The following is a 13445-nucleotide window of genomic DNA, read 5'->3' on the forward strand; positions in this document are numbered from 1 at the left end:
ACCACTGTGTAAAGCTGGAAATCAGAAGACTCCGTTATTGTGGTCCTGGTTCTGTCATTAACTGATTTTATGAACCTAGGAAGTTACTTGCCTTCTGTGAGCCTCAGTTTACTCATCTGCCAAATGATGGAGCTGGACAAAATGATCTATAAACCCTCTGCTTATAATTTTGTGTTTCTTTGAAATCAGTTTTGCCGTAAGTATGGCAATAGTTTCCCATGTGTTTTTTTTTTTTAACGCAACTATGCTTTTGAAATTTATAATATTAACATATTCTTCTATACATTGAGTTAGCACAGACATTTTGCACAATTGATCATTCTAACTTACATGCTGCTATTTAAGATTTTAGGGACTATTTGCGATTCTCCTATTAAGATTGTCATCAGTTTTGTTAAATACTTGCCACCTTTAAATAATTTCTTTGTATGATCTTCAGAGTTTGTTGATTATGAGTTTTTGTAGGAGTATTTAAAATAATTCCCAGACTTTGTATCACTAGAGCTTCCTTTTAAAAGAATTACTGTATTAGGAAACTAAAGCTGTTTTTTCAAGTCTATGACTTATTTATAGCCAGAATAACTTTATTTTAATTTTATTTTTCTTAAAGTTTTTATTTAAAATCTTTACACATTTTGCTTTGACAGTGAACTGTGAAAAGATATTTGCAATATAATTGACTGAATAGGATCATGTGATATTAAAGAAAGAAAATTAATACCCTGTATATTTAAGACATATAGTCAGAGGCACTAGAAAGTTATGTATTTTTAAGGTTTATTTGTGTGCAGTCTTTATATTATTTTTTGGTTTAGCTTAATATAAAGAATAGAGTGTAGCAGGTACAAAGGTCTAGATATCAAGAAAAGGATTAAATTTGGTATCATAATCCTGTGTTAAATTGCTTCCATGCTCATGGCTTTAATACTGAGGAGCCATGATTGTACTGTCTTATAGATACTAGAGGGCAGTAAAGGATATTTAAAGAAGGGAAGAACATGTCTCCATCTTGTGGCGTGCAAATTACATACTAGATATATCTTTCAGGTCTGTTCACAAGTAGTGAAATTGTGTGTTTTATTTATAGGGCATTTCAAATTTTATTAAAAGCCTTTCAAAGGTTCCAGTCTAGCCATCACCAAGTAAATTTTTCAACATGATTTTCATCCTGGAAAAGAAAACTTAGGAAAAAGCTGTAACAAAATTAAATTATTTTTTGTAGTTGAACAAACAAGCACTAGGAAATTAAAAGATTTGAACAGAATAAAAATGTATTATGTATAAATGGGACTTAAGCAAATGTTGAGATTTATTCGTAGATGGTTTTAAAATAACACAAACCCACAAAAGTTTCAGCAGATCCCCCCCCTTTATTTTTCTGCGTATTTTAATTGTTCTAAAACACCTATTAAAACAAGATAGACTTCACCTTTGTAAAATGAGAAATACGTCATCAGTATTGGAACACAGTATTAGTTGAACCCCTTCTTTTAAGGTATCCAAATACCTTTTTGTGATTGTCTGTATAAGTTGTAATGTCCTGACACTGCAAATTTCTAGGGATGCTAACCCCTGGTATTCAAGAAAAAATGCTGTGGGGGGCGGGGGAGGAATTATTAAGTAACGTTGACTGTTAGAATTAAATGCAAAATTATTTTTACCATCAAGAAGTTAATTCATCTCATTCTAAATGGTACTCTCAGGGGAAAAAATATTTAATGCAACTTTCAAAAGTTAGTTATATAATCTTTTTTTGCTTATAAAGTCAAGTATTTTATGATAGCCTAACACTAATAGATAATTGCAAAAAAAAAAAAGGTTTTAGTTCCTGTGGTTTTAAAAAAATATTCCTTATAAGTATTTTATTGCAAATGAGTCATTACTAAAATGTTAATAATCTATTATGTCTTGTTTTTTAAAGTGAATGAATTTTTAGCTTTTGAGGGTCCCATCTTGTTGGATATGAGAATTAAACATCTAATCAAAACAAATCAGTTAAGTCAAGCAACTGCTCTAGCAAAGCTGTGTTCTGACCATCCAGAGATTGGTACAAAAGGTAGTTTTAAGCAAACTTACCTTGTCTGTCTTTGTACATCATCACCAAATGAAAAGTTAATCGAAGAGGTGAGTATGTTTTCTTTTGTTAGTAATTATTTTTAAAAGTAAAGACACTTTAATTAGATTAGAATGTCTTTAACTTCCCTTTCTCTTAGATAATGAGGGACCATTGCTGTCGATCTTAAATTTTTGGTGGGCTGTTAGGTAGTGATTCTAAATAGCTTTCAGAATTATATGTGAAGTGGTTTCATCTAGCTCCTGTTTTTGGATCTTTTAACTGCTTTGGCTAAATTATGGGAAAGATCGTGGTGACTTAACAATTTAGTAGGATGTTCGTGCATGGGTCTTAACTTCAGTTTTACCTGACTTCAGGATACTTGCAAATCTTTTTAACTAGCTAATTGAAGTAACTTTTTAGAATGTGTATGACTTCCTCTAGGAGAGGTGGGGGGGGGAGAAGTCATAAATAGATAGAGCTGTCTAGCTCTAGATATCTACATCTTTCTCTTTATATATATGTATAAAAATAAATTTTATGTTTGCGTATTTAATGTAAACTTTATTTTCTTTATGAGACATGTGATTGTTTTTTTTAACTTCATTTGATGTAAAGTATAGTATTCATGTATTTGTAGGTTTTATACTAAAGACTTCTGTGAATGGAATCATGGACCAAATGGGAATTTTGTAATTTGGAAGACTCATAATTCCAAAATGAAGTTGCAGACAGTTGTAGGAAAATCAAATGTTGTTGATCAAGAAACAGGGAATATGTATTTATAGATAAAACTATTATATGCTAGACAGTATCTTGTCTAGCATATTTGTACAAGTGTCTTGTATCTCTAATATAAGTATCCTTCAACTCCAGAACAATAGAGAGAAGAGAAAAAAGGGCTTGTGGGACAGACTTAAGGATATGTAAATGGAAAAGTTGAAATGCAAGACAGAGAAGACAATTAACAGCATGCACGATCACCTGAGTAGACAGGGATTGTTGCAATCAGAGTCTAGAAGGAGCATAGCCTCAGACAGAAAGATGAATGTCCATATGAGGTTAGAGGCTATCATTATAATGATAATTGTGTCGTTGTTCTTGGATAGCAAGTGAACAGGAAGATGGCAAGCTTGGGCCAAAATTAGAAATGAGCCTGTTGTGTGTAGAGAGGAGAATGAGGATACTGAGAAGAGTGATTGTCAGTCAATTTCTAGGCTGAATGGAGTGGCACCAAGGATTCTAGCCTAGGAAGTTTTATCATTAATTTGGACATTGGCTAATCTATAGGTTTTTGTTGGTTTTTTTTAACCTTTCTCTTTTATCTCAGGTAATTGGCTTTTTAATTTTAATCACTGTATATCAGAGCAAATTAAAAGATTGACGTTTTCTTATTAGTTCAGAATAACTATGTAGACAAGTCAATTGGCAGATGTATAAAGTTTCTTGAGATGATCTTTGATATGTGTGTAACATTTTTTAAAAATCCTTAAATAAATTAGTTATTGTGCTGCTACATCATAGATATTTTTCATTTCACTAAAGCCTTTCTTATCACTTCATTCCCTGCCCTTAAGTGAGGCTGTCCATCTGTCCTTCTTCCTGTAGCAATTTTTATTAATGATGTGTGCTGTCTATGCACTGGCGGGAGGGAGGGGGAGGAGCAGATAAAGGTAAGGCATAGAAACCCTCCCCTAAAGAAGCATCCCTTCTACAATAGATAGTTACCTAGTAGGAAACTGTCTAAACAGGGTTGTTGGGTTAGCTTTAAAGGCCTATTTGAAGTTGAAGACTGTGAACTTATAATCTCCAGGGGAAAAAATCTGTAGTTTTAGCTATCTTGAGTAATCAAAAGATCTTGCAATACTGAACCTAAATTAAATTCCCCTTTGGTTTAATTATCCAGAGCTGAGTAGCAGCAGCTCAGCCTGCTTTGGGAGACCCTCAGGAAAATTCTCTCTTAGGACCCTGAGTAGCTCTGATGTCATATGAAATGATTTTTTTCCTTCTCATGTTAGGCAGGTAGAATTAAGACATTCCATGTTCTTAAGTAGAATTCACTCAAGTCTCTGTACCCTACCCTAGAAACAACACTAGATCACATAGCACAGAATAGGCCAGAGTGTGTACAATCTATACATTCCTTGTTAAAGTCCCTTTTTGCTTAGAGATTGTTTGATTCTCTTATGTTTCTATTACAAACATAGAAACATTGTATTGTTCCATGCACAGTAAATGCTTTTATTATTTCTACCCCAAAGGAAGGTAGTCACTTTGGAACAATTTCTCAAAGACATTGCCCACTGCAGAAGAGGTATGCTCTCTCTCTCACATGACCCACTTCATTTATTTCCTGTATTTTGCCATGTATAATGTGCTCCCGTGTTTTTGGCCCAGACTTTCAGGGAAAAAGTCTCTCATTTTAATTTTTTAATTCAAAATTTTATTTGTTTATATTTAGGTACTTGTTTTTTGTATTATAAAGGAATTTTATCATTTATTTATTATTGCACTTTTAACTCATAAGCATAAATAAAAGAATAAAAACATAGATTCAGAATTAGTACTACCCATGTATAATGTGCATCCTTATTTTCCCCTCATAAATTTGGGCAAAAAAGTGCACGTTATACACAGCAAAATACGGTACTTTGCCTATCTGGTTCTTGTAAGCATTTGAGTTTTTACCCTTTCCTTAGAGTATGATGGAAATAGATATTGGGAAGAGTCAACCATAGCCTGAATCTGTGGCCATTTTGTGGAAATTCTTACCCAAGTGAGCCAGTAGGCAAGGGATTTACTATTTCCCAGGACGCTTTCAATGTGATAGAAATAGCAGCTAGCCCTGGCAGAGGAATTGCTGCTGAGAATAATGAATGTTTGAAGGAATGTGCTTTGGCCTGTATTCTTGGTATAGGCATAAAAAAGTTAGCAGTATATTAGATCCAGTATTTCTATTGATTTTGTTGTTAAAATAAACATAGAAGTTTGAAAAGTAAAATCCTCTATCTTGTCTCTTTCTAGTTATCATTTCCCCACTTAATAATTTTCTCAAGTAATTATTCAGTTTGAAATTTGATATATAGCCTTTCTTACATTTTTTGTGCATATATACAGAGGGTGCCAAAAAAATGTATACACATTTTAAGAAAGGAAAATGCATTAAAATTGTAATGCAGTGAATGGCGCTGAATTCATTTGATTAACGCCATCTTTTGAGTGAACGTCATACTACACATTACTGCCATAATTCAATTCAACTTCAAAAGGTAATACATAGATAACAGCTCTTAAAATGTGTACATTGTTTTGGCACTGCAATATGTGTATATTTTATACGTACTTAAAGCATACATACCCAATAGCCTGGATGCTAGTCACTTTTCCCTTTCCCCTCTTATTATGGGCATCTTTCCATATCATTCATACAGATCAATCTCATTTTTTCTCATGGCTGCATAATTTCATGTTATATATTTGTAATATTGTTAAGCCACTGGGGGACATTTAAACTGTTGGCTTGTACATACATCCTTTCATTCTTATTGGGGGTGTACTAGTAGGGTAAATTTCTAGAAGTGGAATTGCTGGATCAAAGAATCTACACATTTTAAATTAATAGATAGAGCCATACTGTCATCTATAAAAAGATTATGCCTATTTATGCTCCCATAAATAGTATATGAAATTTCTTCTTTCCTAACACTGGAGATTATTCATCTTTTACATGTTTGCTAGCCTGACAGTTAAAAAATAGTAGTTCATTTGATTTTATGTTTTCTTAGTATGACAGGTTTACCATTTAAGTTCTTTTCAGGATGGTGAGCAATTTTATTTTGATAAGCAAAAGACTTGAAATGTGATTAGAGCCAATACATTTTAAAAGTATATTTGATAAATATATATAAAATATTGATGAAATATTCTGTATTTTTTTAATACTTGGCATAAAGAGCCATAGTAAAACATAAAATCATTATTCACATTTTTGAAGGGGTCTAGCATAGTATATCTTTAACAAACACATTATTCTAAAGACTTTAAATATTTTATTCAGAGTTTTAAATTTTCTGGTATTTAAATTGCTCACTTTTCAAAGCAATAGAAAATAGATGTCTAAAATGTATATGAGGCGTGAACAAAAGATACAGTGAATGTTTAAATAAAAAAATTATTACATTAAAAACACATTGCCATTAATTTTCCTCAAAATACCCCCCCTCGCTTCAAACACACTTATCCCATCATTCTTGCCACTTTCTGAAGAAGTTCTGGAAGTCCTCTTTCGTGAATGTCTTTATTTCATCCTCCATCATGACAACGATCTTTGTCACACATCATTTCTGGTATGGCAATTTGTGTCAAATAAAAACATTATGGTGTGCCCTCATCCACCTTATTCACCGGACCTGGCACCGTACAACTTCTGGCGCTTCCCCAAAGTCAAAGTGACCATGAAAGGAAAACGTTTGGATTCGATTTAGGACATCAAGGCAGCCACAATAGCACAAATAAAGATATTCACGAAAGAGGACTTCCAAAACTGCTGCAGAAGTGGCAAGAACTATGGGATAAGTGTGTTCAAAGTTAGGGGGAGTATTTTGAGGGGGATTAATGGTAATGTGTCTTTTACTGTAATAATTTTTTTTAATTTAAGCATTCACTGCATTTTTTATTACACCATATACACACACGTGTGTACCCATATGTATACCGGGGGTACCAAAAAATATATATACAAGTGGACACTGGTCAACGTTGCACAAGCAGTAGTTCACTGTAATCAGAAGGAAGTGTCTGGATGCTGATGGGAACCACTTTGAGCACCTCTTGTAATTGCAGACGTCAAACGTGACTTGTATTCATCTTTTGTTATTGGTATATATTGAGTATTACAATTTTAATACAGTTTTTCCTTTCTTAAAATGTGTATACATTTTTTTGGCATCCTCTGTATATGGTCCCTGTATAGGTAATATATTGGTAATCCCTACCTTATGGTGCCTTGGATTTTAAAAATAATTCTTCTTCATTGATGGCTATATTTGACCTGTATTTCACTTTCACAATTTCAGGTCAACCATTCATTAGTTTAAATATGGTTTCATTTTCCCTGCCATTCTCTTTAGTGCCATATTTTTTTCAAGAGAGCCATCTAGTGGCAAATCAGGGAAATAAAGGCTATTCAAGTACACAGTAAAAATTGTTTTTTCAGTATGTCTATAAAAAGTGAGATTTTCTATATTATTGAATATAGCAAATGTTTCAGTTGGTGTATTGTATATATGAGAATAAATACATAGAGGCTGTCTTACATGAAAATATATTTTAAATTATTAAGTGGAAGCTAATGTAAGTGGTATCATTGGGAAAATTAATTTCTTTCCTTATACATACATAATGTACATATTTTGCAACATTTGATCATTCAACAAGAATGGTTAGGTTTTAGAAGAACACAAAAAAGTAACCAGAATCAAAATAAATCAGACTTTCAAGACATAAGGATTTTTTTTAAACCTGAACATGAAAAATCAGTATTTAGCAATAAAGGGCCTCAATATGCTTGTGCATGTGGAATTCTGGCAAGTGCACAGACTCTGATTGAAACCTTGACTCTGCCACCTATTAAGCTTGTGATTTGAGCAAGTAACTTTACCTCTCTGAGCCTTATCTCTAAAAAGAAGCAGTAGTGTCTACCAGGCAAGCTATTGTGCTGATTAGCAATGCTATATCTGAAGAAGGTGGCACTTAATAAATAGTAGCTGCTATTGTTATTAATAACATTTTATGAGAAGTAAAATAAAGAACTTATGCGTTGACTTCTTAACATTTGTCTGTATGGGTGTTTCAGGGTAATTATTTAAAGTTAATACAACTTTTATTAAAAGATACTGTGATAAAATGGAAAGAGTAGGTCTTTGATGTCAGTCAGACATAATTTGATTTGTGGTTCTACCACTTAACTATTGTAACTTGTGCAAATTACATAATTTCTTTGAACCCCATATTCATTATGTATAAAATGTTTATAGTGTCTACCTAGTAGAAAAGTTGTGATTAAATAATAATATATATAATGTGTGACAATGCATTTAATATTGTAGATATTGAAAATATTGTGTGTGTGTATACACACACACACACATTTCAGTCTTTTTGTTTGTTTATTTGCTTAGATGGATCACTTATAAAGATTTGTATTCCTGTTATTTTTTTATTATGCTTTACAGTAAACCATTAACTTTTTTTTTCATGAAAACATTTATTGACATGCATAGATACTTAGAACATATTAGTGAGTGAAAATTACAAGGCTGTATATATAGTATAAACCCAATTTTTGCTGTTAGATTGGTTTTCTCTCAATAGTAGTACTTTCTGGAAAACAATAAGAAATAAAGGAAAAGACCAGAAAGAGAAGAAAAAATATTTATTTTTCCTGGCATTTCCTATGGCTAAACAGTCCACTCTTTTTCCTGAAGCACTGAGCTAAACAAATTGAAAAATATTCCAGATAAATCAATTATAATAAACCAAATCCTACCCAGAAAAAAAAAAAAAAAGATTTGTAAGACAGAAGCAGACAGAGCAGTAGTGGAAAGAACACTCCATCAAGGAGTTTCAAGACTTAGGTTTCAGTCTTAACTCTGCCACTAACTACATACTTCCTTTAAGAAATCATTGTTGTTAAACACACAGACTCAGTTGGTGGGTCTTTGCTTGTCTTAGTGTTTTCTAGCCCTATTTCATGTATAAAATGGAACCTCTGAATCTACCCCATGCAGCCTTTATCCTCATTATCAAAGATCAACTTCAAGATTACCCTCATCCCCATTTAGATGCTTGTTCACTCCTAAACACATTATATTTTGCGCACACACACACATTTTTCTTGTACTCAAAAATTGGTTGGGAGAGATAGAAGTTCGACAAGTAGGGGCATGGTTACTTACCACTGTCATACATGGGTGCTAATGGTTTGTATTGGTCTTCAACTTTTTGCCATTTGTCAATTGTACCATGTTGGAATTTATCTTTCTATTCTGTGGAACACGAGATTTGTGATTGTATGATGTTTGTTACATCCTTGTCTTAGAACAAATGCTTGTGGAGATCAGAAGCAAATTTTGTTTGTTTTACATAGTAAATCATTATAATGAGGTAGTAAATTTTAATTTTTTAAGAAATAAGCAATATATTTAAGTACATAATTAAATGAAGCAAGTTACCATCATCTAAGTTATACTTATGCATGACTGTTGATAAGCTTTGAGATGGAAAAATTTTATATGAAAAGAAAAATAATGGAGATTTATAGCAAACTGAGGTCAGCTTAATTTAAAAATGGTGTATAGCTGCATAAAATGTTTCATATTATACTTCTTTTCCTCAGGTGAATAGACACTTTGTTGACTATATCCAGTAGATCTTTCTGTGTCTTTCTGCTGATTCTAATGCTTTTTAAATTACCGGATAAAGGGGGAAAAATACAAATACTGCAGCTTTTCTTTTTTATTATCATAGACCTGATCTAACCTGTGGATGGTACTTATAATTAGCATTAGTTATTTACATATAAATGCATGCTTGTAAAGTTCTTGAAAATAGTTGGTTCTTGGCTTGAAGAAAGGTTATATCTTTGGACAAATTATGAATTGATAGTGTTTGAGTTAATGAGATTTTACTGGTGAAAATGAAAATGGTCAGCAAATATCTAATGACAAATTTAAAGTATATTACTATATATCCTAATATAAAACCATTTTATGGCATATTTCTGTATCCTTTTTCTATAGATTTCAGAAGTTGATTGCAAAGATGCACTAGAAATGATTTGTAACTTAGAATCTGAAGGTGATGAAAAAAGTGCTCTTGTCTTATGTACTGCATTTTTGTCACGTCAGCTCCAACAAGGAGAAATGTACTGTGCTTGGTGAGTTGATTTTCTTTTGTAATTCAGATAACTTAAGAACGTATTTTTTTAAATCTTAAGTCGTATCAAGACAAAAAGCTTATTTTTCAGATATTACATGCTGTGTAACTGATTAACAAGTAGTTCGTATTATAAGTTTAAAAACTTTGTAATAAGGACCACACAACTCCTTAATATAATAGTAATGATCACATAATTATCAACAATGACAAGGAAATTTTTAAATAATGTAAGATTAAAGAAAAGTTTATTTTGTCTAATGCACCAATAAAAACTTTCATATATGTATGCAACCTGTGATTGAATGTGTGTATTTTTTTCCTCTGCATTCTACACTTAGCTATATAATTAGCTGTTAGTCATTTATGTATGGAAATATAGTTCCTTTTTTTTTTTTTTTCTATGAGAGATCATTCTACTTCATTAACTTCTTCAATGCACATTTCTTAATATGGTACATTACCAGGTAGGCAAAACCTGTTGTATATAATCCTTCGGGAGGATACAACTAACAGATGTTGACTTTAGTTAACTCAAAAAACTTTAAGATCAGTTGTCTTAAATTAGTGTTAGCTAAAACTTACTGTTTATCTGGTCAGTCAACAGCATTATTAGTCTTCAGTGTTGTGTTGGTATTACGGAAACACAAAAGAAAATTTAGTTTACAACATCCTGACATTTAAGAATACTTACCAAGTGACACGTGGCATACAAATGAGTATAGAACAGACAAGTTAAATAAATAGTTGTATAATCAAAGAATAGTAAAGTGTATAATTATTAAGGTTTTCTAAGCAGTTGAATTTTGTTATGAAGGAAAAATTGTATATGCAGTATAAAGAGGGTTAATATAAAGGCAGGTAGAAAGATTCTGAAGGGAGAATAAATAACATTTATTGAGGACAAGTAGAGTTACTGTATAACAAGTATCAGTGATAACTAAGAAATTAATGTATTATATTGGTTTTAAAAAGTCATCATGGTCTGAATTACATATGAAAAGTGAAAGCAGTCTTAATTATAGACCCTTAGGTAAAAGAAGGGCAAAACAGAAGTTTATGTTTAAGAAACACTGTTTAAGACAAGCAGTTGAGAATGAATTAGAAGGGGCAGAGTTGTGGGAAAGAAGTGGCAGTATAGGAAGTTGAGTTGAGACAGGAAAATCAACGAGAAAGCCAATAAACAGTCCAGCTGGGAGGTAAGAAAGCTACCTTATGGATGTAGGATGTGGTTAAAGAAATGTTTTAAGATAATAGTCTTGAAGATAGTAAAAACCAGAGGCTGATAGGGTCAGTGATAATGATGCATTAAACTAGAAAGATGGTGAAATGGAAAGAATGTTAATAATCTTTTTCATATATTAAGTTTCAGGTTTCAGAAGAGATCAAAATGGAGAAGTCTTATAAAAAACTAGAGAGGTGAAAGTGGTAAAGACTGGAGAGACAGATTTTGAAGTCCTCAATATATAGGTTAAAATCCAGAAATGAGCAAGTTATTCAAGTGGGTGGTGAAAAGAGCAGAGTTCCTAGGAGTGGAAACTGAGGAAATACTAATAGAAAGGCCTGTATTGAGGAGGATACTTGGTGAAAAGAGTTGAAGCAAGGAAGAAGATTTTTGTGGAAGTTAACCTGAAGGACAGAAGAGAAATAGGACGATAGGTAAAAGGGAGAAAAATTAATCACTTCAGTAGGATTCTTCTCTATGAAAAATACATTGTAATTGCATTTGAAATAAATTTCAAAGTACATTTTTCATAATTTCTATTATTTCACTACTGTGGCACAGGTTTTAGTTACTACTGCTTTATGTGTCATTGATTTTTAACACTCACCTAATAAAAATCAATTTTAAATTTTAAATTTAATTGACCATTTAAGTTGGTCAATTTTAAATTTAAGTTAGAAGGTAAAAATTAAATGCTTTTAAAAACCATTATACCATTGGTGCACTTTCTTATTACTTAAATTGCAGATATGGCTCAAAGTTACCATTTGTATAACTTGTTTAAATGTCAGGTGCTTTCCTAGTAAAAGGTAGTGCTTTTCTGAGATTGAAAAATATTAATCAATAAATGATAAATTGTATCCTGATTTTATTTAGTCTCTAGAAAATTGAGATATATTTTGTTTGTTTGTTTGTTTGTTTTTAAACTTAATTCTAAATGTACAATTGAAATCTAAAACCAGTTTTAATTTCAAATGTAATGACTGGACTGACACAGTCCATGATCAGTATGTCACAGTTCTAATTTATTTTTTTGTACCTTTTTTTAATTTTTTTATTTTATTTTTAGGGAGCTTACTCTCTTTTGGAGTAAATTACAGCAGAGAGTAGAACCATCTGTACAAGTGTACCTAGAAAGGTGTCGCCAACTTTCTTTACTAACCAAGACGGTATATCACATTTTCTTCCTGATTAAAGTTATTAATTCAGAGGTAAGAATAATCATGGTATCACTTCAGATTATCTTTATGGTTGACTTTGCCTTTGATTCCTCCAAGATTTCTTTCATCAAACCCTCTTCTTTACAACATGCAGCTTCACTGACCATGTTCTTTTTTCTTTTTTCCATATTATAACGGAGGAGTGGCCTAATTGCCCACTATCATTAGTAGTCCCTAAGGCATGTAACAGAGATACAAATGTTTTGTGTAAAAGTTTTCTGGCTCAGATCTATCTCAAAATAGTATAAAAAAATGATACAAGTTATTGTGAAGGCTAGAGACAACCATATGGTTCCAGCTCTTTCCCAGGTGTCCTTTCTTCACTGTCAATTTTAAAAATAGGTCTCATGTCACTTCTTGTCCATTTTCTTCTTGGTCTTTGTGCCCTTGCTTTTCCTGAAATCTAGGCCAGTTCAATTTCCCAGCCCCCATACCTCACTCTCTTTTTGGCCCACAGATCTAAGCTTCTGTTTTAGTAAAATATTTTACCACTTTCTTAATCTGTGAAAATACAGGCCCTATCAGCTTTTTTGACTTCTTTATTGCCTTTTGCCCAGAATTTTACCACACATATTTCTTTCCCATGAATGTGGTCACATCTTGTGGCTGGCTTATTTTTCTTATATTTATGTTCCCTTTTGGCCTTTTAAAACCCATATTTATCTCTTCACTACGTGTATTTTTAAATGGCTCTTACATTCATCACTGCTATCTTATAATAACAGTTCAAGATGTTAATTCAAAAGGAAAAAACTTTATTTTGTCTCCTACTCCTAATTCTTAAGCTGGTCCAGGCATGAGGTAGGTGCTGTGGCATTCAATTTTGTAATAGAACTAGAATCCCCACTACTAAGGATCAAATAACTCTATTCTGTTAAAAGTGAAGATCACCTTTCATTACTAAGTTAGGAAATATAGGGACATTCTCATTTTTGTAAATGGGTTAAGAGTTTTGTTTCAGAAGGATTGCAAATGCAAACTCAGGAAATGAGATTTGTGATAAAGTTATAGC

The 13445-nt window shown here is 32.2% G+C and overlaps 1 protein-coding gene across 5 annotated transcripts in view; it reads left to right on the top strand.

Moving 5' to 3' along the window:
- The window catches only part of ZNF292 (zinc finger protein 292), a 115884-nt gene that overhangs the window by 92453 nt on the left and 9986 nt on the right, over positions 1–13445 (top strand). For all 5 annotated transcript variants that reach the window (XM_019661694.1, XM_019661693.1, XM_019661695.1 and 2 more), the window contains 3 exons: positions 1922–2124; positions 9853–9989; positions 12283–12424. In XM_019661694.1, coding sequence (XP_019517239.1) covers positions 1922–2124; positions 9853–9989; positions 12283–12424 — 482 coding nt within the window. The remainder of the gene's footprint in view (positions 1–1921; positions 2125–9852; positions 9990–12282; positions 12425–13445) is intronic.

The sequence above is a fragment of the Hipposideros armiger genome, unplaced genomic scaffold, assembly GCF_001890085.2.
Source record: "Hipposideros armiger isolate ML-2016 unplaced genomic scaffold, ASM189008v1 scaffold_358, whole genome shotgun sequence".
Taxonomy (NCBI): Eukaryota; Metazoa; Chordata; class Mammalia; order Chiroptera; family Hipposideridae; genus Hipposideros; species Hipposideros armiger.